General features: G+C 38.0%; 2 protein-coding genes across 8 annotated transcripts in view; one reads left to right on the top strand and one right to left on the bottom strand.

Annotated features, from left to right (window-relative positions):
* Window positions 1–8,316, top strand: part of STX17 (syntaxin 17) — an 84,480-nt gene extending 76,164 nt beyond the window's left edge. For all 7 annotated transcript variants that reach the window (XM_061200186.1, XM_061200184.1, XM_061200183.1 and 4 more), the window contains 2 exons: window positions 5,746–5,832; window positions 6,575–8,316. In XM_061200186.1, the coding sequence (XP_061056169.1) occupies window positions 5,746–5,832; window positions 6,575–6,814 (327 nt within the window). In that variant the 3' untranslated portion in view covers window positions 6,815–8,316. The remainder of the gene's footprint in view (window positions 1–5,745; window positions 5,833–6,574) is intronic.
* Window positions 8,317–17,205: 8,889 nt separating this feature from the next.
* Window positions 17,206–26,095, bottom strand: part of ERP44 (endoplasmic reticulum protein 44) — a 96,411-nt gene continuing 87,521 nt past the window's right edge. The window contains exons 11-12 of the mRNA XM_061200182.1: window positions 22,777–22,879; window positions 17,206–20,857 (exon numbers count right to left, since the gene is read on the bottom strand). Coding sequence (XP_061056165.1) covers window positions 20,756–20,857; window positions 22,777–22,879 — 205 coding nt within the window. The 3' untranslated portion in view covers window positions 17,206–20,755. The remainder of the gene's footprint in view (window positions 20,858–22,776; window positions 22,880–26,095) is intronic.

The following is a 26,095-nucleotide window of genomic DNA, read 5'->3' as shown; positions in this document are numbered from 1 at the left end:
GTTACTGTGAATTTCCCCTTTTATGGTTGTTAGTGTTAGCCTCATGTATTGAGGTGCTCCTGTGTTGGGTGCACAAATATTTATAATTGTTATATCTTCTTCTTGGATTGATCCCTTGATCATTATGTAGTGTCCTTCCTTGTCTCTTGTAACATTCTTTATTTTAAAGTCTATTTTATCTGATATGAGTATTGCTCCTTCTGCTTTCTTTTGATTTCCATTTGCATAGAATATCTTTTTCTATCCCTTCACTTTCAGTGTCCCTATGTCTGAAGCAGATCACTTGTAGACAGCATATATATGGGTCTTGTTTTTGTATCAATTCAGCCAGTCTGTGTCTTTTGGTTGGAGCATTTAGTCCGTTTACATTCAAGGTTATTATTGAATGTATGTTCCTATTACCACTTTCTTAATTGTTTTGGGGTTTTTTTTGTGGGTCTTTTTCTTCTCTTGTGTTTCCTGCCTAGAGAAGTTCCTTTAGCATTTGTGAAGCTGGTTTTGTGGTGCTGAATTTGCTTAGCTTTTGCTTGTCTGTAAAGCTTTTGATTTCTCCGTCAAATCTGAATGAGATCCTTGCTGGGTAGAGTTATCTTGGTTGTACGTTTTTCTCTTTCATCACTTTAAGTATATCCTGCCACTCCCTTCTGGCCTGCAGAGTTTCTGCTGCAAAATCAGCTGGTAACCTTAGGGGGATTCCCTTGTATGTTATTTTTTGCTTTTCCCTTGCTGCTTTTAATATTTTTTCTTTGAATTTAATTTTTGTTTGTTTGTTTAATATGTGTCTTGGTGTGTTTCTCCTAGGGTTTATCCTGTATGGGACTCTCTGTGCTTCCTGGACTTGGGTGGCTATTTCCTTTCCCATGTTAGGGAAGTTTTCCACTATAATCTCTTAGAATATTTTCTCAGACCCTTTCTTTTTCTCTTCTTCTTCCGGCTCCCCTATAATTCAAATGTTGGTGTGTTTAGTGCTGTCCCAGAGGTCTCTGAGATTGTCTTCAATTCTTTTCATTCTTTTTTCTTTATTCTGCTCCTCAGCAGTTATTTCTACCATTCTGTCTTCCAGCTCACTTATTCGTTCTTCTGCCTCAGTTATTCTGTTATTGATTCCTTCTAGTGTATTCTTCATTTCAGTTATTTTGTTGTTCATCTCTGTTTGTTCTTTAGTTCTTCTAGATCTTTGTTAAACGTTTCTTGTATTTTCTCGATCCATGCCTCCATTCTATTTCAGAGATTCTGGATCATCTTTACTATCATTATTCTGAATTCTTTTTCAGGTAGGTTGCCTATTTCCTCTTCATTTATTTGGTCTTGTAGGTTTTTACCTTGTTCCTTCATCTGTGACATATTTTTTGTCATCCCTGTTTTTTTTTTTGATGGGTGGGATTGTGTTCCTGTCTTACTGGTTGTTTGGCCTGAGGCTTCCAGCACTGGAGTTTGTAGGCTGTTGGGTAGAGCTGGGTCTTGGTGCCAAGATGAGGACCTCTGGGATACCTCACTCTGTTGAATATTCCCTGGGGTCTGAGGTTCTCTGTTAGTCCAGTGGTTCCGACTCAGAGCTCCCACCGCAGGAGCTCAGGCCTGACCCCCGGCTTGTGAACCTAGATCCCACAAGCCGTCCAGGGTGGCAAAAAAAAAAGGAGCAGAACAATAACAAAGAGTAAAAAATAAAATAAATTAGAAAACTAACAGATATGTTAGAAAAAATAAAAATATAGATGAGGGACTTCCCTGGTGGTACAGTGGTTAGGAATCTACCTGCCAGTGCAGGGGACACAGGTTCAAGCCCTGGTCCAGGAAGATTCCACATGCCATGGAGCAACTAAGCCCATGCACCACAACTACTGAGCCTGTGCTCTAGAGCCTACAAGGCACAACTGCTGAGCCCACGCACCACAACTACTGAAGCCAGTGTGCCTAGAGCCCGTGCTCTGCAACAAGAAAAGCCACCACAATGAGAACCACGTGCACTGCAATGAAGAGTAGCCCCTGCTCGCCCTAACTAGAGAAAGCCCACATGCAGCAACAAAGACCCAATGCAGCCAAAAATAATAAAATAAATAAATTTATCAAAAATATATATATAGATGAAACAACAACCAGAAGGTAAAACAACCACAATAGCAAAAAAGAGGAGGAAAAAAAAAAAAGCCAGAAAAGGCCTTGGCTGTGGGGCATGGGGCTTAGGCAGGGGCGGGGTTTAGGTGGTGGGCAGGACCTATGTTTAGGTCCCACAGGGCTGGAAAAGGAGGGGCCCAGGAGTGCCTCTGGCCTTGGAGGGCAGAGGACCAGGTCCGGGACCTCAGCCGGATCCCTGGGCCCGAGTGGGTTGGGGATATGCTAGGCGTGTTCCCCCATCCTCTGATCCCAAGCGTCCCTCCCTGTTAGCCTCTCTTCTTCCCCCCGACTCCTATGCCCCTAGGACCCATGTGACCAGAGGGTGGCCCCAGAAGGCAGGGGACCAGATGTGGAAACTCAACAGGCTTCCCAGGGCCGAGTGGGCAGGGGAAATGCCTGCAGTGCTTCCCCTGATCCTCTGGTCCCAGAGGGTTCCCTGTCCACTGTCCACCTCTCCTCCTCTTCTACCCCTCCCTCCCTACCATGCCCCTAGGACCCATGCGGCTGGAGGGGGCCCCAGAGGGCAGAGGACCAGGCTCAGGAGCCCAGCAGGCTTCCCGGGGCCCAAGTGAGCAGGGGAGATGCCCACCGCGCCTCCCCTGGTCTTCCGAGCCCCTGAGGGTCCCTCCAGGCGTGGGAACCCCTCCCCTCACCCAGCCACCCCTCAGGGGCACCGGTCCTATCCGGCCTCCACTTCTCCTCCCCCCTCACTCCCCCCCACATCCTACCCAGTCTCTTGGGGGTTCCTCCCATCTCCTTGGGCTTCAAAGTCCCCCACCAGCGTCCGGCAGGTGCCCTAGTTGTGGGAAGATGCGAACTCCGCGTCCTCCCATGCTGCCATCTTGACTCCACGCCCTTGGAAAAAAATATTAAAAACTTTTTAAAATTTCAGTTTATTGAAAAAAGGTCATAGAGCTTCAGTATCCAACCTTTTTAGAAAAAAGCATTAAAAATATTTTGTCCCTTGAGGTCTTGAAATCACTCTTGGAGTATAGAAATGGCAATAATCCTGGCAGCCTCTACCATCGTGGCAGAATTATTTTGGGGCTGCGAGAAAGGAGACATGTTGGCTTTTCCCTCTACTCCTCAACTAGTCAAGATATGAAGGTTGATATTTTATACCTGTGATTTATCTGCTAGCATAGACTTTCCGGCAAGAACTGAAAGTGTTGGGGGTGTCCCAAATAGAAATAATGACAGAAATCAAGACAAGTTGAATATTACAAGCACTGGCACTTGATGCCTCTTTGGGTTGGAAAAAGAAAGCCAACATAAAAGAAGTTTTATTGTCTGAGGAAAATAAAAATTGAATGAATGAATGAGTGAATGCTAGGAGAGTTTTAATGTTTTAGTGCCCCAGAAATTTTCAAGCATCACAGGAAAAAGTTTGATATATTTTTTGATAGAAAAGATGGGAGTTAAGCTTTCTTGGGAAGATACAATGACTTTTCAAATTTTTACCCTCATACTCTACAGACACTGTCTCATTTTATCCTCAGTTCAGCCCTGTGAGGTGTAAGTATCATTATCCTCAGTTGGCAGATGAGAATACTGACACCTAGAGAGCTCAAGTAATTTGTCCAAGGGCACACAGTGATAGTGCTGGGATTTGTACACAGGACATCTGACCACAGGTTGTGCCCTTAATCCTATGGTGTATAGATGCTAGTGGTTTTTAAAGTATGAGAATCATGGAGTTGCACCATCAGCATCACCTGGGAACTCCTTAGAAATGCAAATTCTCAGGCCTCATCCCAAGCCTGCTAAATCAGAAACTCTGGGGATGGGGCCCAGCAACCTGTGTTTTGAGAAGTCCTCCAGGTGATTCTGGTGCACACTCATGCATGAGAACCACTGTTGTATTTGCTCTGACAGAGATGTTGGAAGGAAAACTGATAAAGAACTTTTTTAGGGATTGTGTTAGGGATGTCAAGATAGTAGTGGAGAATATGGGAAGGAAGGGATACCATGTAAAGGTCCAGTAGTGAAAAGGATATGAGAAGGGAAAGAATGTCATTGATACTGATAGGAAGCAACTGTGGAGAAAAATTAGATGTGTTGTTTGGGTTTCATGTTCTCAAATGAAATGATTGGAATTAGAACAGTGTGTTAGTTATAATCGCTTCCGTGTAAATGAAGAGGTCAGTTATATAAGGGCAATCAAACACTTCAGGATTAAAGTTGAATTATTTCACAGTCATTGTAGAAGTTGAAATTTAGCTGGGATCAAAGAGGGATCCTCTTCTTTTTTCTGTGAATTAAAAAAAACAAAAACTAAATAGTGTATATATTGATGTGATCGTGGTTACGTGGGTTTATACATTTGTCAGAACTAATCAAAGTATATGCCCTAAAAATTGGGTGCGTATTATCATATGTAAATTTCGTATAAATAAGTTGATTTAAAAATGGGAGTGTGGGACTTCCCTGTGGCGCGGTGGTTAAGAATCCATCTGCCAATGCAGGGGACACGGGTTAGAGCCCTGGTCCGGGAAGATCCCACATGCCACGGAGCAACTAAGCCTGTGCACCACAGCTACTGAGCCTGTGCTCTAGAGCCCGTGAGCCACAACTACTGAGCCCGTGTGCCACAACTACTGAAGCCCACGTGCCTAGAGCCCATGCTCCGCAACAAGAAAAGCCACTGCGACGAGAAGCCCTCGCACCACACCGAAGAGTAGCCCCCATTCACCGCAACTAGAGAAAGCCCGCGCGCAGCAGCAAAGACCCAACACAGCTAAAAATAAATAAATAAAATAAAATAAAATTTTTTTTAATAAATAAAAGTGTGTTCCTGTGTCAAGTAATGAGTTCCTGTCACTGGAGGTGTTTGAGCAGAGATTCAGTAGCCACTTGTCAGAAGTGTAGTGAGGCTTCACACAGCTGAGGGGAAAATTGCACTCAATGACCTAAACATTCCTTCTACCCAGAGATTCCATGAGTTTCTGTTGTGTCAGCACAGGTGTTGCCTTTTTATGTAGAATGCTTTATTAATATGTTGGCTCTGAAACATTTTAACTTGTCACGATTTTAAAATGTATTAAAGTGTACAGGTGTAAAACATGGGACAGTAAATTCATTCACTACTCCCTAGTGCATATCACAGGTGGAACAATTTCATGGCAGATCAAGCCATATTATATTCTTATTCCTAAAGTATAGTAATTTGTGTTTGTTGGATCAAGGGCATTTAACTCCTAAGGAAATTTGCCTGTTTTAAACTGAATCTTCAAAGAAGGTAAGTTAGAAAGGCTTTTTGGTTTGATTTTGTTTTTGTTTTTTTCTGTAAAACCCAACCTGACATGTAAATGCTTATTTAGATATTTTTCCTCCTGGAAAGTAGATTCATTTGGAGAATAATTTGTTTGTATGTTTCATTGAATTTTAGTGTGAGATGCTTTTTCCTATAAAGGTGCCACCCTCTTCTTATCTAATAATTAAGTCACCCTCTTTTTTTCATATGAGTGAATTTGTACTTTCGACATCGTTTATCAGATGCTATTAATGAACTGCTATTAAGACTGCAAGGCTGCAGTACCCAGGGCTCTGATTACAGGAATTAAAATAGTGTGTATTGGCTGACTGCTGCTCCCCAGCAGGAACGCTCACTCATAATTCCTTTGCATCTAGTCTCAGCAGGAGAAGATTGACAGCGTTGAAGACCATGTCAACAGTGCTGCTGTGAATGTTGAAGAGGGAACCAAAAACTTGGGGAAGGTAAGATTCTGCTCCTGCTGACAAATCAATGGTACTCTGGCTCTCAGGAATCCCTAGTATTAACCCAATTGATCTGCTCTCTTTAATGTTGAGGGAACCAGCAATTAAGAAAATAAGGAAGAAATGACACATAGGTAGTGTGAGAAATCAATGGCTCTTGTAATATTCTGCTCTAAGATTCATTCTGTTGGGAGAGAAATTTTTTCAACGAGAGAATAAACTGAAGCCCTACTTTAAGGCATTTGGTGTTACAAGGGGATATTTGCAGGAGTTCAGGGAGAGGCATAGAGAGGGTTTCCAGAATCCAATAGGGGCAAAATTGTAAGGACGTGACAGCACACATGGAGTGGGTCCATTTGTTTCCCATAGAATGTTGCTTTTAACCCCAGGTATTCGCACGAAATAATCTCTGCAATTTAAAAGCTTTGGGAGTATCTGTGGCTGCTGAAACTGTTTAAATAAGCCAGCTAGATAGTTAGTGGATTGATTGTTTTGCAAGTAAAATCAGTTTATAGCAGTCTACTCTTTGTAGCTCATTTCTCTAAGTTCTGAGATCTGGAGCAATTGTAGTACCTGTGGAATATTTTCTCCCCTCCCCTGACCCCAGAACAATCTCTAAGGTTAATTATGTACCACGAGTTAAAGAGGCATTGCCAGGAGTAATGAGAGGAAAATGCACATCACCACAGGGAGATATTCTCAACTCAATTTCTAAATTGAATTTTTTTTTTTTTTTTTACAGGCTGCAAAATACAAGCTGGCAGCTCTGCCTGTGGCAGGTGCACTCATCGGAGGAGTGGTGGGGGGTCCGATTGGACTCCTTGCAGGCTTCAAAGTGGCAGGAATTGCAGCTGCACTTGGTGGTGGGGTGTTGGGCTTCACAGGTGGAAAATTGTTACAAAGAAAGAAACAGAAAATGATGGAGAAGCTCACTTCCAGCTGTCCAAATCTTCCCAGCCAAACTGACAAAAAATGCAGTTAAAAACCAAACTTCAGTATTACTGGCGCCAACATGTCTATCCTTTGCTGCTGTTGGACACTCAGTCAGCTTTTGGAACATGATTATATCAAAATAGTGGCTATAGATGCTCAAGTGGGATTGAACTGTGATAAGTGGATGTATTTTGTTGTTTGCTGGGGTGTTAATGGGGATGTTAGAGATTGAGGAGCCTGGACTGAGGGTGTACAGTATTTGTCAGGTAAAGTTTAAGGACTGCCAGGGAACAGATTTTTTACCTGGAAATGTGAAAACCCAACCATAACTTTAATAAGGACTTGTGATGTGTGAACATGTTGGGTTACGGAAGGATAGTTTTCAGAATAGTTTTTTCCATAACCCTGACCTGGAGACTCCAAGGCTAAGCATATTGTAAATATGCTTCTTTATCTCCTAAATATAGATTTTTTAGGCATTTTAGCAGAGAAAAGAATGGAAGTTCAGCTTTTCGTATCAAATAGGGAAATCAGGATCTAGCAAGGTGCATGAGTAAACTGCATAACGGAGTCCATTTGGTGAGCCCTATTGCAATTTGGTCTAACAATATTTTCAAGTGAAGGAAACAAATAGTGTAAGAAAATGGAAAGAGAGGCCCAACTTCTCTTTCAGATATCTTAATTTATGACCCTGGCTTCTTCTCTGAACTCTTTTTTCTGCCTCTCTGTAAATAAAGAACAGAGAGTCTCAAGTGGTAGACTTATAAAGCCAGTCACTAAGCTTGCTCTGTCAGCCTGTCTCTTAACACCTCAAATATCTAGTCCCCTCTGCCTTCCCTCCCTTGTAATTTTGAAAAGTTCTTTGACTTACGGGGTGAATTCTACCCATGTGTAATGCAGACTTCTCTCATAATCTGTTTTGTTTTTCTTTTTTAACATCTTTATTAGGGTATAATTGCTTTACAATGGTGTGTCAGTTTCTGGTTTATAACAAATGTTTGGGGTTTTTTTTGTTGTTTTTGGGTTTTTTTTTTTTGGTATTGGCTGCCATCTTTGTTCATCCTCTACTGTAACCTCTAGGTAAAAAAGAAAGTGAGAGAAAGAGAGGTGTCGATTTCCAAATACTTCCAACGCTGTTAGACTTTGAGCTAAAAAATAAGCAAGGGGGGAACACCAGATCATTTCTTGGGGCATCTTACAATTTCAGGGGGCTCATGTACTTGCTGTGCAGGGAGTGTTTGACCCTAAGTCTCTTAAGCTGGCACTTGGAGGAGCTAAGAACTAGCTTTCTACCTCACTTCTGTTGCTACCATCCTTTTCCCCAGGCTTTGCCATCTCCTGTGATTCCTTCACTTTGCACAGCTGCTGTTTCTTCCCAAGAATGGCATTCATGCTTGCCTTTTCTCACATTCAAGGTTGATGGTGGACAAAGCCTGGCCAAGACTCAGTCCTGGTGGAGGATTTGTGGTGCTAATCTCAACACTTGACATTGACAGCAAGCATGGCTCAGCCCAACCCACTGTCTATCTCAAATAGCAGAAAAGTTTTAAATTTAGAAAAAAAGAACTTAAGATTATATAGGCAGCCTCATCCTGTACCCTCAACTCATTTGAAATAGGAAGGAACCACCTTTTGCCTTATTCTTTATTTTCTGAGGACAGAGGAAAGGGCACCTACACCACAGAAGGTGTGAACTCTCTGCTCAGGAGCCAAATGGATTCATCAAGTAGTTGAATGGTTTATCACTTCTCTCTTGCTGAGTTTACTCTTAATAACTTTTATTGATTGCTACCTTTTACTTCTATAACTAAAGAGACCTTTCTCTTTCATACTTTTTGCTTCTCACCAGTGAATTCCAATGAGGCAACACACCATTTCTCATTGTTCTTAAATAACTGGAAAACATCAAGTATTGATACCTGCTGACTCATATCTTTAATATAATACCAAGAAGGAAGTACTTTGAGTAAGTGTCAGATTCTGATCCAGTATTTGATATGTGATATTTATTCCAACCTTACAGGTTGGGATAAATACTTTTGGACTCCTCCTTTTTATATTTTCTGATCCTTGCTGTCCCTTTAACACAGGGCCTTCAAACCAGAATGAGGATCAGAATTGCCCAGGGCGCTAATTTAAAACAAGATTCCTAAACTTCAGTCCCACGGGTTCTAATAATAACCAATCTGGCCTGGTCAGTTAAAATTATAAATTTAAGATACAGTTATATCAAGATTCAGCTGTATCGTTGAATTCTGTCATTTCTAGTATTCTACCCTTCAGCCAACCTAAAATTCTTATTCTGCCAACCTAAAATTGGCTAGCTCACCATCTTAACAGCACTAGGGACTCATTATACTGTCAGGCTGGTTTTACCTCAAGACATGAAGGAGAAAGGAGGCCTGTTATTGACCCTCACAGTTTGTTTTGGGAGCTCTCCTTTTTACTGAGCCAGTGTGGGACATCACTATATGTGCTCATATAGGCCTTTGATTTTTACTACTCATCAGGATTTGAATATTTTTACTACTCATCAGGATTTGAATATTACTCTAACAGTATTCATGCTTAGGCAAGTTACAATCCTTTTAAAAAGTTTTATAATTTAAAATTATTTAGAAATTGTATCTAATTTCCCCATAATAGAACCTAATAGCCAACTTTTTGTAGAAATTCTAGATGTGCTTAATCAACTATAAATGATATACCTATCATACCTATCACACAATAAAGTGTTCAGAAGTATAAATTAGTCAATATAACACAGAAACCAATCTTAAAATTGAATTTAATGCCCTACAGTATCAGATTAAATTTATCTTCTCTATGATTCATGTCTTATTTTTACTGCAACAAGTTAGAAGGTAAGGAACACTTTAAGTTCTTAAAATTTACAGGGTCTCATTTGGATCAAGGCAGCATTCCTAAAGCCTTTTTAATAAAATAATCTGAGAATTTCTCTGTAGAGCAGAGACTTTGAAACTTTTTGGTTGTAATCTGCAGTAAAAAATGCATTTATTATCAAAACTCAGCATGTGCATTATGGAACAATACTTGCCATTATGTGCAGTGTACTCTGATGTTTTTTATTGTTTCAGTTTTTTAAATATTCTAGTTATAACCTACTAAATTGATTTCATAATCTACCAAAGGGTTTTTTGACCCTTAGTTTGAAAAAAAAAAACACCCTTATAGAGGAACTGATATTTATGGAGTATTTTCTGTTTGCCAGGCACTTCACTAGGCATTTTACAGGTAAGGAAACTGGGTCTCAGAGAAGGTAAATAATTTGCAAAGGGTTATTCAACTACAAAAGGGTGAAGCCAGGATGTAAACTAGGTCTGTTGAACTACAAAAACTTCTGTTACTCTCATACTGTGTTGCTTCTGTATATTAAAATTGAGATGGGCTATTCACTGTGCTTCACCCAAACACCCATATATTCTGTAAGGCAGGCTTGCTTTGAAATTACACATGCCATTCATTTGCACTTTTCTTAAAATCTTCTGTTTCCTCACCAAATGGCCAGCAGCCTCAAAGTTTTTAATGGTGGCCAGTGCAGAAGTACGTAGTGCTGAATTTGGTCCTTAGACTATAAATAGTGTTTCCATCCCACCCACACATCCTACAAATTTCCTTATATTTGTAAGTCATAGCCATCACTTAAGCAGTGCTTTTTATATTGAATTTTAAAATAAACTTTAATATTTTTTAAAACAATCATAACTCATAGAATCAAATGATTATCCTTTAAAATGGTACCCTTGGGAGGCCATGCACTTACTGTAGTGATGCTAGTATTACTTAGAATATTTTTGAAACTCTTTTGGAATTGCCTCTAAAGACATTTTACAAATCACATTAAAAAAAGAGCCATCTCAGTGTTTATCAGTCACAGACTATGCTCCCTTGTCCTTATGACCTCTTCTCTCTTCCTTCCTCAGTTTTGCTTTTCTTCTGCTGATTTAGCTCTCCTACCCACCTAAGCTGGAGCCAATAACCTAAGAAGCCCCAGAAAAGGGGTGTGCTGGCCAGAGTTCCTGGAGCAAGAACTTTCAGGTTATACTGAAGCCAAGTGCTGTATAGGGAGAGTTCTGCGAATCCAAAAACCTTCCTCTGTGGGCTGCCTGCCTGCCCGTAAGTGCCCTAAAGTAGTTTGCACAGGAGTAAGGACTGAATACTGGCGTTATCTATCAATCACAAGAAGCTGTACATAAAATGTATAACATTTTTCTCCAGTGAATGTCACAGAAGCCAAACCAAGCCATTCTTTGTGTTAAAAACGGAAAAGTCATTTTCAGGGTCCCCCTTGCCCTTCGTTGCTGCCACGTGAAATCTTTGGGAGGAAGGATGAAGAAAAGCATGGGGAAATGGTTCTCCTGTGAAATGGGACATTTTCTTCTCATAATAAAGTATAACATGGCGGTGGCTATCAGGTACTTATGAATGCTAGAAACTCTTCTTAAGTAGTCAGAGGCCTAATAAAAAGTAGGGAAGCTTCCCCCCTAGCCTAAATTAATGTGAACAGTTCAGGTTCTGTTTGTGTTTTTATTAACATTTCATGTTGTTTCTAACAAGATGTTCTCAACTATTTATATTCATTAATTTGACACCCTTTTACAGAGACACTTCTTGGGTATTGTAAACAATCAATGGTAAAAGATCCACATATAGTCCATATTACTGCCCTCAAAGAAATTATTTATTGTGGGAGACAAGAAAAACGTCTATGCAATATTAACAAAAGAAATAAATTCATATAAAAACGTAAAAGGTGTCAAAGGCAAATGATTTGCCTAAGATTAAAGCTAGTTAGCACAAAAGCTAGAATTGTAACCGTGGTCTAAGAAAAAAAAATCCACAAAGTAATTTAACTGAGTTTGTTACGCCATATCAGGTTGCCCGCTGAAGCTTGTGGTCTTTCAGACCAGCTTTAACATTCCAAATCAGTCAACAGCTATAGTGGAAAGAGAATTGGATGGGGAATCAGGAGATAAGAGTTTTACTTGTGGCTTTTTCTCTTATAGTAAGCTTTTACTCAGGCGTGGCTGCTTTCTCCCATTCTAGCCAGGGATTCTCCATTCTTTATATCTAGCCTCTTACTGGGTCTTGTTAATTGTCTGAATATTAGTTGCGTTCATTTCTTAAATATATTCATAACCATCACTCTAGTAATTATTACCTCACATCCCCTACCTCATCTTCCCCCACTTTAGGCCATTCCTCACATCATTGCCACAAGAACTGTCTTTCATTTTTCTGCTGAAATATTTTCAGCAGATCCTGTTGAATACCTGATAAAGTTCAGCCTTCCATATAATGGCCCCAGCTTTGTCTCTTCAGACTCACTACTCAACCATCTGACAATGCCACTGAAAATCAGACATTCCACAAGAATGATTTTAAGCTTTTTCTATGGTGAAGGTACAAACTGGTAATAAACTATGTTTACGTTTTTTTCCAGACTAAAAAAATTTCTGTAATACTACATTTTACAAAACTAGTCAACTGAGTTTTGTTTAAGCTCTTGAAGAAGTCTAGAAGTTGTTTCCTAAGGAGAAGAAATCTTTTGTCCCCTCAGAGGAAATTACATTCAATTTCTTAACCTCCAAAACAATGTCAGTCTTGTCACCTGTACATAGGATAGCCAAAGCATGAAGATTTTAATTTAGCAGCATAGATACTCCAGACTTGAATGGACCATTGTCCAGCTCCTGTGAGAAACTTGACTAGTAAATATTTGAGGAAATTACTCGAGTACATACATGTTATCCGTACATTTCTCAAATACTTGAGATTGTCTTTTATTAAGGTTAATCACTAAAAAAGATGTGTACGAGGGTTTCTTTAATTAACCCCCAAAAGATGCTTTCCATTTTATTGTTAAAACCCTTGGTGTTAGCAAGGTTCAGCACAAAAAAAGGCCCAATGGTGAGAATTTCTACAAATTCTGTAAAGCTTACTGAATTCACTTATTATGTTGCTGAGTGGTGCTTATATGAGGAAACATGCAATAAATTCACTCATTCAACAAACATTTAACTGTATGCCTGTTGTATGTTGAGTGTCGGTGCCATACGTAGAAAAATATTAGGCCTCTCGGATCTACCCATGTAAACCATTCAGGCTAATGAATTCAGATACTCAAAGCAAGTAAATCACAGTAAAACATGGTAAGTACCCTAAAAGAGGAGAGCAAAGTAATATGAGGACACAGATAATGGAGTGACTCTTTCTGCCTGGAAAAGAAGGGGAAGGCTTTGTGGAACATGTGGTATTTGAACAGTACTCTATAAAGAAGAATCTGCCTGACTGAAGACCAGGTTTGTGAGCTTTCAAGTGGCAGAGGAATTGCTCGTACAAAGGGTTCAAAATATGAACGAATATTCATGTTTTAGTGTGCTTAGAGAAAACAGAGGAATTGAATGTGAGTGGTGAAGCTGGTTAGATGAAAATACAGGCTAGGGTAGTTTTCATACGTGTGTGTGTATATGTATTTAATATGTATATATTTTTGTATATATTTAATAATTCTTTGTTTAAAGGGATTAATGTATTGCTTTGTGTCAGATAAGACTGTTATAAGCCTCTGAGTTCTTCATTTTGCCTTCATTGCCAGAGAAGTTAGTAATAAACCTCACATTTGGCTGGACTCTTGGTATATTTGGCATATTTGCTTTTCTTTCCCACACGTAAGAAATGATTTGTGCTTTCTTGCCTCTGCTGTAAGATCCCCTGCTTGACATTGAATGCCTGCTTTCTTCCTATCCTGTTATTCATTCCATAAATATTTATTGAAAACCCACTGAGAAAATAGTCATGAAATTTACTTTTGCCTTTTAGTGTCCAAGACCTTCATGGTCCAGTTTTCCATCTCTCTATGAATATTTCTTGACAACTGCAATTCAGTGGCTTCCATTTTCACTTGGGGCTAATTCTGCAATGTTTTACAACTTCATAGGTATAAAATTCTTTCATTTGTGCTAGTGTGATCTCCATAACTAGAATGTAAGCTTCTTACAGGGCAGGGACCTATCATCTGCTTCTTAAGAGTATTTTATAACACAAAGTGCAGTGATGAGAAGGGGAAAAGAAACTACACCCTATTAGTGACTCCCTGATGGTGAGTGATAAGGTCATGGCCTGTGTGTTCTGCTGTTTTCAGGGATACGTACTGAAATGTTAAAAAGTTTTCTAAGGCGTATCAAACCTTTGCTCAGTCCTCACTTTTGTATATTAACATAGGAATGAATGAAGCAAAAGAAGAAATCTGGATAACATCTCTAAGACTTGGAAGTCATGAATTGAAAATTTCAGAATTTGGAGGTAAAGATATTTCAATCTCTTTTTCCAATTAAAAGTCATGACTTGGAAGAGAGAGGATATGAATCACTGAAGAAATGATGTGGGAAAATTGGGTTATTTTCTGTCTTACCATAAGATGAGTGGGCTCGGAATAGTAGGGACCCAAGAAGGCTTTATAATCTGATGGTCTAGTATTGAAACAGAATAGTGGCAGGAATTTAAATGGTTTCTCAGGCAAACAGAGATTGGAATTAGGCAAGGGCAAGGTTCAAGTTAAGAGGTAGGCATTTGACAGGATTTGAACCAAGTTTTCTAATACTCAGATTCATGTACTTCTTCCACCAAACAGCCTCTCAGTGAGTTAACAGGAATGAAAAGGAATAAAGTGCTCGTCACTTACTAATTCTCCATAGAGTTAGTCCATAGGTTTTAGTTCCCTTTCTTTCCTCTCTAGGTTTTATTTTTCATAACAGATTGCTGCCTCTTATCTGGGTGAGGATGGGGGCCAACAACTCAGGGCTTCCTTAGTGTTCCCCTCCGTGCATCCCCACCTCCCCATTGGTACCTTACCCATCTTACAGGGTAGTCATGAAGATTTAAAAATTTATACATGTTAAGTGCCTAAATGGAGCCTGGCTCATTAGTAACTGTACAAATGTTAGTTGCTACTGTTACTGTTGTAACTATTACTATTATTTTTCCCCAAAGTTTAAACAAAAGGCACATTAATGAAAAATTATGTACCTACAAGAATAGTGTTAGGGAGACACCTAAAATGAGTGGAGACTTGATTAAAAAAATAGCAAGTATTCTTACATTTTTTAATAGGCTTAGTTATTAAGATGGTGGTATAATGGTGACAGATGCTTGGTGGAAAGTAAATCTTTTTTATCCCTATTAAGAATGCTACCCAAACATAAAAATGTATAAGATCTGGTTAGGAACAGGGTGGTGATACATCCCATCTTGTCTGGGACAGTCTTGATTTACATCTCTTGTCCTGGTCAAATTATTACTTAATGATCCCTTTCACTCTCAGATGTCCTGGTTTGGATGAAAAAAATTACATGGTCACCCTAGTTACACAGGCAGTGGAAGTAAGTGTGGGGTTACCAAAAAAAAAAAAAAAAAAATCTGTGTTTTAAAAGAATTTATAGTTTCTAGGCTCAGAGAAAAAAAAACATCCTAAGGTTCGTGGGAACTTGTAGATGTGATCGTGAAGTACTACCAGCAGTCTTCGAGGAACCAGGAAACAGAGAAGGTGCCAGAACACTGAGCTTGGGCAAAAGTCTAAAATTTAAGGGATAAAGTTGCATTCCAGAAGCCAGAGAGCAGGGACTTTACCTTCTAATCCTAGAAAATTTTTAAGTGGACTATTCAACAATATTTTAAATCAGAAAGCTATGCTCATTATGAAGACATGAAGAATTATGAAGAACTGCTAAGTCAGAAGAGAGGCCTTGTTTTTTTCCCTCACTATGTGCATAGCCAGGGATGCCCCGCTCTATTCCTCTGCTTGGGCAATGGTTAGGGCAAGAAAACAATCATAGTATCAGGCTTCCAAGACTGATCTGATCTTCCCTAGGCAAGTTTACACATGGCTTCATGAGAGTGGGCATACAGCTTCCTCCCTGGCATTCATCCCAGTAAGTAAAACACATGAGAGACAGCACAGATAGGCAAGTATGTGTGATCTTTTAGCTGAGTGGCCGAGTTGGGAAAGAAACAACAGGACAGCAATGCCTAGCAATACTTTGCTATTAAAGTAAGATACTAACAGAGAATAAAAACAGCCTCTATTAATGTAATTCTCCTGGAGGGGAGAAATTTAGGAAAGTATAGCTCTTTCTATTCCTAGGCAAGAAAACCACTTCTTGTGGGAAGGCTCTCTTGACCCCCCAGCTGCACACACACCTCCAGGTGCCTGTGGTTAACTCACAGCACAGCACCCACAACATTCTATTATAATCATCTTTTTACACGTCTATTTTGCTCCTTCGCTCAACTTTGAGCTCTGTGACAGTAGGGGCAGTCTTGTTCACTGTTGTATCCTTAGCCTGGCAACAGTAGATTAATGCTTGCCGAATGGTAAATGTATGGTGTTTTGCAAACCACATGTGGTATTCTGTCAACTCACTCTAGTCTGTCCTTCCACAAGGCTGAGTGAGTAAGCTAGGGGTCAAATCTACCTCACAGAAAATGTGTAGTGTTCATGGGAAAGTTTCCAGCACTTCTGCAGGACTCTGCACTGCCCAAAAGAGCACTCCAGTGTCATTCTGAAAGTTACGCATCTCTGGGTTGGTGTAAGATTTTAATCTATTCTAGACTAAAACTCTTAAGACCCCATAATCAATTTAGGGTATAGGATTAAATGTGACTAGATATCGGATAATTGGGATTCACAGATGACCGAGTCCATTCCAGTTATGGTGATGCTTTCTTGTCCCTTATTCATTCATTTGTTCATTTATTTATTATGTAATTTGGCTTTTTTTTTTCCATCAGAGACTTATTAATCACTCACAGTGTTCTAGGTTGCTGGGAATACAAAGATGGAGCAGTTCCTGCTTCCAGAGCATTCACATGGTGATAAGGAAAAGGGATACATATACTTCCAATTTTCTATTAGACTGGGTATTCTAAAACATAAATAAAGGGCTGTGGGACCACAAGTGGTGATAATTCATCCTGGGCATTGAAGGATGGACAGAAGGAATTTACTAGGCAAGGTAGGGGAGAGGGAATAAAGGGAGCATTTTAGAGAAGCAATTTGTAAGCTGCACTGTTCCTCTTCCAGTGACTCCAAAACCTATTCTCTAAGGGCAGGCCAGCCCTTCCCCAGTGTGCTCTGCAAGAGGGACCTTTGACGCTTCAGCTAAAGGCTAGGTTTGAGTTATCAGCACATGGATTCATATAGCTTCCCATTCTGAGTCAGGTACTATTAAATAATCTAAAAAATAACTTTAAAACTGGAAAATCTTGTGACTCTGGTCATCTGGATTCTGAATAAACTGTTCATGATATTCATGACAAATTGAATTAGTAAAAAGTCTCAAATATAGAAATATTTTATAAATATAGTTTTATTACTTGGAAATACATACAAAAATTCAAACACAGCTAAAAAACAGTTGCCAAGCAGCAGTCCTATCCAACCTGTTTTAATGAACACATAAAACAGTTATAATCAGCATAAAACAATTTAAGTCCTAAAACAACTTATTGTCTTCAGGGTCTTTAAATATTGGGCTTAAAAACTGATTATTCTTTACAGTTATTTAAATCATTCCCCCAAATATAGACTACTAACATTTCAGTTTGGTTCATATTTTATTTAGAAAATAGAAAAAGCCCTTTAACTATAATGATTTTGAAAACTGGAATACTGTTTGTCCATTTCTAGTCTGTTACTTTATAATCTCCACGGTGTCTCAGAAATTCCCAACAGTTGCTAACAGAGCATTTGCAGCATCCAGCAGCTCTCTGCGATACTGAATTTTGGGCCTGAGAATCCTAAAACTATTCAAGGTGACAAGATTTTTACTTCTCATTTTTGCAGTTTTGCTTATGTCATTTTATTTTTGTCCAGGCAGACTAGATCTCCTTGTCAGAGAAAAAAAAAATTGAATTATTCTGCTTTTCCAGATTGTTAATCCAGTATACTCCTTTTCTATTCTTTTTTGCCGATTCAGGTTTTTAATTCTTTTTTGGCAACTTCAGCATTTTCTGCAATTTTAAGCTCATTCTGAGCTTTAAAATTTCAAACACTGTTTTTTATATTTCACTTTGCTCTTTTTGGGCTTTATCATGCCAGTTTTTCCTTCTTTTATATGTGATCTTGACAAATTGACTTCATCAAAGAGCTCTCCATGAGATGCTCTAGATGCCCATTCTCTGTCTTCTTCTCTAGGTCCATTTAACTTAAAAAAAAAAGGTTCAGAATTTCATCTAAAGTAAGTTTTCATCCTTTTATGGTCCCCCTCACTATTGTGACACTTTTTGAAAAACTGGAAAAGGTAGTGGGCTGACGAGCAGTCTAATTTTGGTTTTGCAACTCGACTGTGTTCTTCAGTCTAGTCTAGCATCCCTTCTCTTCACAGCTAAGGAGCCTGAGGCCTGGAGTAGATTGGATAAAATAAGACTTCCACCTGTAATATTGTCTGATTCGTGCATGGTTCAGAGGGGAAGAAGTCTAAATTGTGAGTTCTAGATTCCTGGAAGTTCTCTCTTTACATCCAGCTGATGACAAATCCCTGTGGAATCTCTTGTATTTGTTCCTCTCCATCTCTACTGTCACTGTCTTAGTTCTGGCCATTCTCTCTCCTCTACTGGACTCAATTTAATCATAACCTAGACCTGCTACAGTGTTCTTTCTCAAACTTAAATATGAACATACTTGCATACTTAAATTTGTTGCTGGATCTCTACTGGCTATAAGATACAGTAAAAACCCCTTCCTTAACTTGGCATACAAGGCCCTGCACAGTCAGCTCCAACTTTTTCTCACTGCCCTAGCCACAGGCCTTCTCCCCACCCCGACCCTGCACTAGCCCTGTGGCAAGAACTTATTTTATCTAATGCATTTTGCTGTTTCGCACTTGAGCTTGTTAACTTTCTATAAAATTGGGCACCAAGTCCTCATGAGTGCTGAGCCTTTCAGGGATACAAAATTACCCAAGGTCACTGCATATCTCATTCATTAAATAAACATATGATGATGACTACTAAGTGTCCAGAAATGCTAGACACTGGAGATATGGGCATACAATTCAGTATCCTTGTCCTCAGTGGCTTCACACTCTAGAGAAGACAGTGATAGTGGCAGGGCTAGAGCTTAAGTCCCCATATGCATGAATGCTAAATAAAGTCTCAGATCCACTCACTTTTTTAACAGCCACTCAGTTATCTTAGATCACATTGAACATGTGCTCCTTGAGGCCTTTATCATAATAACTACTCTCAAACCATTCTGTGCAACCCAATTCTTAAGTGTTATCTTTTGTTTACTATTTTTTAAAAGCCAATTACAGGATTACAAATTTATTCCAGTCAACTGCAGGTGCTGCTTTTGGTTTTGTGTGCTAGTTTAATGTTTGTAACTTTTCATTCTGACCACCTCACATTTGGTCCATCTTCTGACCTGAAGACTGTAGCTCTGATTTCAAAGTTAATGATTAAAAGCAATGAAGAGAACAGAACTAAGGCCCAACCTTTAGGAAGCTCTGTCCTGCTTTTCTAGCATTTTCTACTAAACATGCCCCTTACTACCTTGTTAACAACATTTATTATTCTAAATGAAATGATGGTTAAGTCATGCATAACTAAGAATTTTAGGCTGATTTTTAAAAATAACAATCATTAAATATTTATTATAAATATTTATTTTAAAAGAATTGGAAGATGTTACATATATTACATACTACATATAATGGCACATGTCAGCCTTTTAATCTTAAAAATAATCTTTCCCCAAACTGGGATTGACTTATACTCCAAGTATAAAATGACTCTTGGCCTATAGCACCAACCCAGGCCCAGAGGAAAGCCAATTTTGAACCTGTCCTCTGGCATTGGGCTTCCTGATATGACATTGAGGGTCCTCTCCCTCTGGTTTTGTTCCCTGGCAGTATTGAGGCCTGGCACAGGGACCCATTTGACTACACCGCAGGTCTAGGAGATCAGGGAATCTATAGGGCGTAGGGTCCTCTAACAATTTTACAATGGAAAAAACAAAACAGCCTATGTGCCTTATTGTCTTCATTTTTGATATATACAACTAGAACAAGACTACAAGATAGAAGAAGGTTAGAATTACTGAAATACATTTTCTCTGCTGGTTTTTCTTTTTGGAAATTTAAGTATCATGATAGGAGGAGCCTTAAAAGACATCTAGTTCAATATTGGTAATCTGTTCCACTAGTATCTCCTTTTCCCAGATTTAGGTATAATTCAAAGTTTTAAATGCCATCCATATGACACTTTGTTAGACACATAGCAATTTAATAACACTTTTCATTTTCTTTTTCTTAATTCATAAGGACAATTCCTGCCAAATGTTCTGGCTTATGGCTCTCCTCCTCTTCATAGTATGTTTAAGTTACACATTAAGAATCCAAAAAAAACCCACTATGGAATTTTCATAAGCTATATCCAACCAATCAGTAAAACACAGTACACAGTGTGAAAATTTTAATTTATTCCCCCCCCAAGTATCCAGAATACGTACCCCCTTAGCTTTGAGAAATGTGATAACTAAAATACCAACAGAGGTGATCATATATAAAGAAAAGAAAGAAAAGCACATACTACACAAGAAACATCCCTAAGTCCTCCCTAACCTAGTAGTGCAAGTTAATGGTATATTTCTGGCAATGTCACCTTTCACTTGATTTATAAAAATTTTACAAGACAGATTTAAAGCAAAGATAGATAGACCTCAGATTTAAAGTAAAGATAGGCCTCTGATTTTTATTTATTTTTTAACCCTAGCAGATTTTTTAAAAGAGGCTACATTAAATGACAATACATTTTGAGTCAGGGAGAAAAAAAAAATAAAAACCCAAAACTTCTTTCAGTTTATTCAAAATAAAAATACACATAGAATTATGAAAATATAGGTTTACTATTTCCACCATGTAAGTTGATGCTGCTGTTTGAAAGGCTTGCAAATTGTTTTTCCAAGTTTTTAAAGCTCATCTCGATCCCTCAATAAAGTATACCTATATTCACTGGGTGCTAGTTTCTGGAAGGAGCTCTCAGGTGGACTGCTTGCTACATCTTGGACTTCCTACAAGGGAAAGAATAAAACATTTTTACATCAGTATATTTTATAGTTATAATATTTTAAGAGTATTAGATGAATGGTAATTGCCCTTTAATTATTTGCTTAATAATCAATAAAATATAGCTACTGTGTACCAAAGACAAGAGTTAAGTGTGAAATCTTGCTTTCCCCGTTTCAGATGCCCTTAACTCAGATTCTCCAAGGCAGGGCTGCCACAGAGCCATTAACCATGAACCTGATGACAGTTCTGAGGTGTGGTGGAGAAGCAAAATACCTGACACCTGGTTGCTTTCCTAGAATATTCTGTAGAGGCAGCATAACCCTAAGTTAGCCAGAACCCTTCCCTCTTACAAATGACTGCTAAGATTATTAAAGGCAGCTACTCTGAAGATAGAGACCTGGATGCCAGCAATTATCAAAACTCAGTTGACATAAGGAAGAAAAACAAACACTTCAATACTGCAAGAAATTAATTTCTGTAGTATTTTACTTGTACACCAACAGTACATAAAAATATACAGTGGAAATGTAAGAGTGACTTCCAATAATTTCAGAGAAAAGACAGTGTAGTCTATCTCTACACCATGAGCTCCTCAAGAACAAACATGATTATCATTGTTTTAATATCTCCTGTAGTTTACATAGGCACATAGTACATATAATAGTACATGATATATATATATATATATATAGAAAGCACATTCCCATTATAATCGGAAGCAGTGTGTCCACAAACTTCCCTCATTAGTCACGTTCCCCTTCCCCAATATATTTTTTATTTTTTTGCTGAGATGTTTTGTTTAATTAAGCTGAAGCTATATTACTATGAAACGAACATGTATTTAGTGCCAACTATGTATTAGTATGCAAAGATGAATAAATACAAGGAGTTCAGTGTCTAATGGAGAAGCTGAAACAAATCAGGATAATATAATAATAGCAAGCTACATCTTTTCTTAATCTGATAAAATACTAAGCAGGCCTACTTTGGGTTACTGCCAACAAAGTTTTCCTGCATCTGTAGTTGCTTAATTATCAAAGAAAATCTGACCTCAGATTTCAAGGAAAAAGCATGTCATCAGATTCCTAAAAGGAACTCTTAACTCTGAACTTAATTGGACTCTTAAAGAAAAATTCACTTAGTTTTTATTTTTCTTTTACATGTGGTGGTTCTTTGGACAAAATAGTGGATTGAAGTCTGGGCATAGGCAATAAGAGTTTTGGTATATATCATCTTCCCTCTCAGTATAATGGTAATAGACATGATATAAATCAATAATGCATCAAAATGCAAATTTAGGAATATTTAAGCAGAACATATACAGCAGTTTAGAAAGTTACTTGTAACAGAAGAAAATTCTCAGGTTAAAAAATACATATCTATATATCAAGCAAATATAAAGTTGTGTTGATAAATAGTTGTCAAGCATTCTAAATCTCAAATGGAAAAGCTGCATTAAACTGTAAGTTTTGAGCATTATGAATACTGTAGTGATGAGGGCTCTTAGGATATCAAATCATTATTTTCTTTACAGTGTGGTCAATCTCTCAGCCACAGAGGAAGGCTTGAACAATTAATGGAATCCACTGATTTCTTCACTAATTACCTGCTTCTAATCCCTACCTCCTACTTCTATATGAAGCCAACTGTATTTAACCCTTTCATAGCCATTTTCCACAAAGGATTTACTCAGGCAACCTTCATTTATATGATCAAGAAACTATATTGTAATATTCTTGCAACTTTTCTGAAGGTTTAAAATGTTTAAAGGAACATAATTTGTATATTATCTAGAGTTTGTTCAGAATTTCTTTACAAAGACATTCAGGGGCAGAAACTCAAGCCTATGCAAGAGCTTCAGAGTCTCCTCAAGACTAATTGAAAAAGAAAAAGAGTTCCCACTGAAAAACAAGAGTCCTACCTGTCCTGGGGCTGTATCAGTTGGGTCAGGACCATGATGGAATTCTCTGTGTAGTTTTCCAGAATGTAAGTCAAATACGAACTGCTTGAGTTTTCCAGGAATTCTAAAACCAAAGTAAAATAAAAATTTAGCTTAAACTATTTAAATGGACTTATATCTATTTTACCAACTTCACAACATTAAAAACAAATTTTTAAAAAACTTACCTACAATCCCACCATCCTACCATAACTATTAACAAACAGGCCAGGTACATGTCAAACATTTTGACACAGTTGTAATCATGGTATGTAGATACTCAATTTTGTGTTCTAATGCTTGCATTTGTTTTATAGACATTTTTCTATGCTTATTGTAACAGATGCATCAGAGTCTATCAAGATGCTGTCCTAAGACTTACACCCTTACTGTTGGGCATTTATATATTTTCCTTAATATATATAACTGCAAAACTTTATGTTCTGCAAAATTACACTAAAAGTAATAGGGGCTCAAGGGAAAAATAGTGTTAGGGACTAACCACTTAAAACTATGTAGCTTTGTAACCGGAGTACTACTAAGAGCCTAGAGCAAAAATATTAGCACCCTTCAGCCTCCTCCAGCCTTTGAGCCCTGTGTCAGCCAGGTGACCCTATGTAACCTTAACCTGGAGCTTAGCAGTCCTCTTTTGAGATGTATGTAGGTCCTTGAGGGCATTCACTGCCAGCACAACCAATTTTATCAAAATAATCTAAACCAGGGTGTAGCTTTTTCATGTTTTTCTTAAACAGAGGAGGAAATTTCTTCACAACTTCTTCAACCACACAGGCAGTTTCACTGGCTAGCTTAACACTGTGAAAAGCAAAGCACTTCTCAAGGCCATGAAAGTGGCCTTTTTTTTTTTTTTTAATGTCTTCATATACCACTAAGGCATTGTCTTTTATGGTAAAAAAGCTTTCTTTGGTGGCTTCATACTATTCTGAGGAATATAACATGAATCAACACAACTCACTATATACTTGGCATCATTCCCGTAATTCCCAATCATGGTAATGAGCAAATCTGCAGTACAGAAACATGCACTGTAGCAAAACAGACCAATATAAAGCTAAGCAGATTTATACATCAGCCTTTTTTCTTCATAATTATTTCCTTGAGTTGTATCTGATAAAGTAGGAGTAATAAGTTAAAGAATAAGAACTTTAAACAAAGTGTGGGCAAATTATAGGCACAAAACATCGATATTTACTACTTGTCTACCTGTTTGTTCTCTGAAGTCTTGCCAGCACATTTGTCTTTGTTTATTATTAAAATTTGTTTCACTAATTTGATAAGTAAAAGACACCAGCATTTTAATTTCCATCTCTTCAGAAATTAAGCATTTTTTCCATTGTTTTAATTTATATTTCTGCTCATATGAATTGTCCTCTACCGAGATCAATTAAAATTCATTATATTTTTAAATAGAAACACTTTGTTTTTCATATCCATTACAAGAATTAAAATGCAGGTCCACAAACACTTTAATTCCTTCAATAGAACTTACTTTTTAAATCACTACTTTTTTGGTAGCATACCTGGCTTGTGTTAATATTACCAGTTTCTTTTTCTTTTTATCCTCTCCTGAGGTCCTGCAAGTGCTGTTTTCTTCTCTTCAATAACTCCCACTGAGATGTAACAGCCAATAACTTCATTGTACACCCATTTTGGCTCCCCACTAGCTCCAATGCAACAGAGGCCAGCAGGTGCCAAATGCACAGTTTACAAATACAAATGACTGTCAGGTAGCTGTATTGACAGAATGCCTCTGAAAGGTTCTCTGGTACAGAAGAAATTGCATATGCACTAGAGATAAACATTGAGAGGATATCAATTTAAATTTAATCTGACATCATCTGTCACCCACAGCAAAGTGCTAAAATATATCCATTCAATTCAAAGAACTGCAAAGAATCTATAATGTTTAAAGCCCCTGCTAATTTGTTATTTTACAACGTTCAAAGATGATCACAACCAATACAGTGTGAATTGCTTCTGCCAGTCGAGCAATAATTTATAATTAGATCTTAAGTGTAACAAATTCATAGAGTACACTCAAAACAGATTTTTCCCCAGCTTGAGTTTTTTCCCTTTGTCAACATATGAGAGGATTGTGAGCAAAAAGCAAAGACGAGAGATAGGATGAATCTGAATTGATGTGGTAGAAAACAGATTACAAAAGAACTCTTATCTAGCTTGTGGCTAGAAATTATCCATCATTATTAGGTGACAATCAGTGAATCAACAATATATTGTCAAGAAAACAGACAACATGGTTATCTGCTAAAAAAGAATAAATGGACCCTTGCTGTAATAAATTCAATTATATTTTCACACTTTAAGGTATACTTTTTCTAATCAGAACACCTAAGTGTTTCTCTCCCATCCTCCACTTACTTTTTTGTTTACAGTATTTTTAGGTGATGCAAAACTTATACACAGTGAAATGCACAAAACATGTTAAGTGTATCATTTAAACGAGCTTTGACAAATGCATACAAGGTGAGAAGTATTTTTATTATTTTAAAAAATTTACAGAGTAGAATTCATTTTTGGGGCTTAAGTTGTAGGAGTTTTAACATAGGCTTATAGCATCTTGTTACCACCTCCACAAATAGGATACAGAACCAACACCCTTTTTTTTTTAACTCATATCTTCCTCTTCCCCTTAACTCATGCTGCTCTGTTCTCTGTTCCCATAATTTGCCTTTTCCAGAATGTCATGGACATGGAATCATACAGCATATAATCACGAGACTGGCTTCTTTTACTTAACATACTACATTTGAGATTCATCCATTTTGCTGCATGCATAAAAATGTTTGTTCTTTTATTTATTGAATAGAATTCCATTGAGTGGATATACCACAACTAGTTTATCCATTCACCCACTGAAGGACTTTGGGTTCTTTCTAGATTTTGGTGATTGTGAACAATGCTACCACAAACATTTGTGCACAGGTTTTTGTGTGAACGTAAGTTTATTTCTATAGGAAAAATACTGGGTTACATGGGTGGTGTATGTTTGACTTTTTAAGAAACTGACAAATTGTTTTCCAGAGTGGCTGTATCATTTTGCAGTCCCACCAGCAATGTATGAGAGTTCCATTTGCTCCATATCCTCATGAACACCTGGTATTATCAGTATTTTAATTTAGCCATTCTGAAAGATGTATAATGGGATCTCATTCTGGTTTTAATTTGCATTTCTCTAATGAATAATGATGTTGAGCATCTTTTCATGTGCTTATTTGTCATTCATATATCTTCTTTATATTCTAACAGTATCTTTTGTGGAGCA

Source organism: Eubalaena glacialis, chromosome 9 (genome assembly GCF_028564815.1).
Source record: "Eubalaena glacialis isolate mEubGla1 chromosome 9, mEubGla1.1.hap2.+ XY, whole genome shotgun sequence".
NCBI lineage: Eukaryota > Metazoa > Chordata > Mammalia > Artiodactyla > Balaenidae > Eubalaena > Eubalaena glacialis.
The sequence above is the reverse complement of the archived record's forward strand: the minus strand, read 5'-3'. Positions and strand labels throughout refer to the sequence as shown.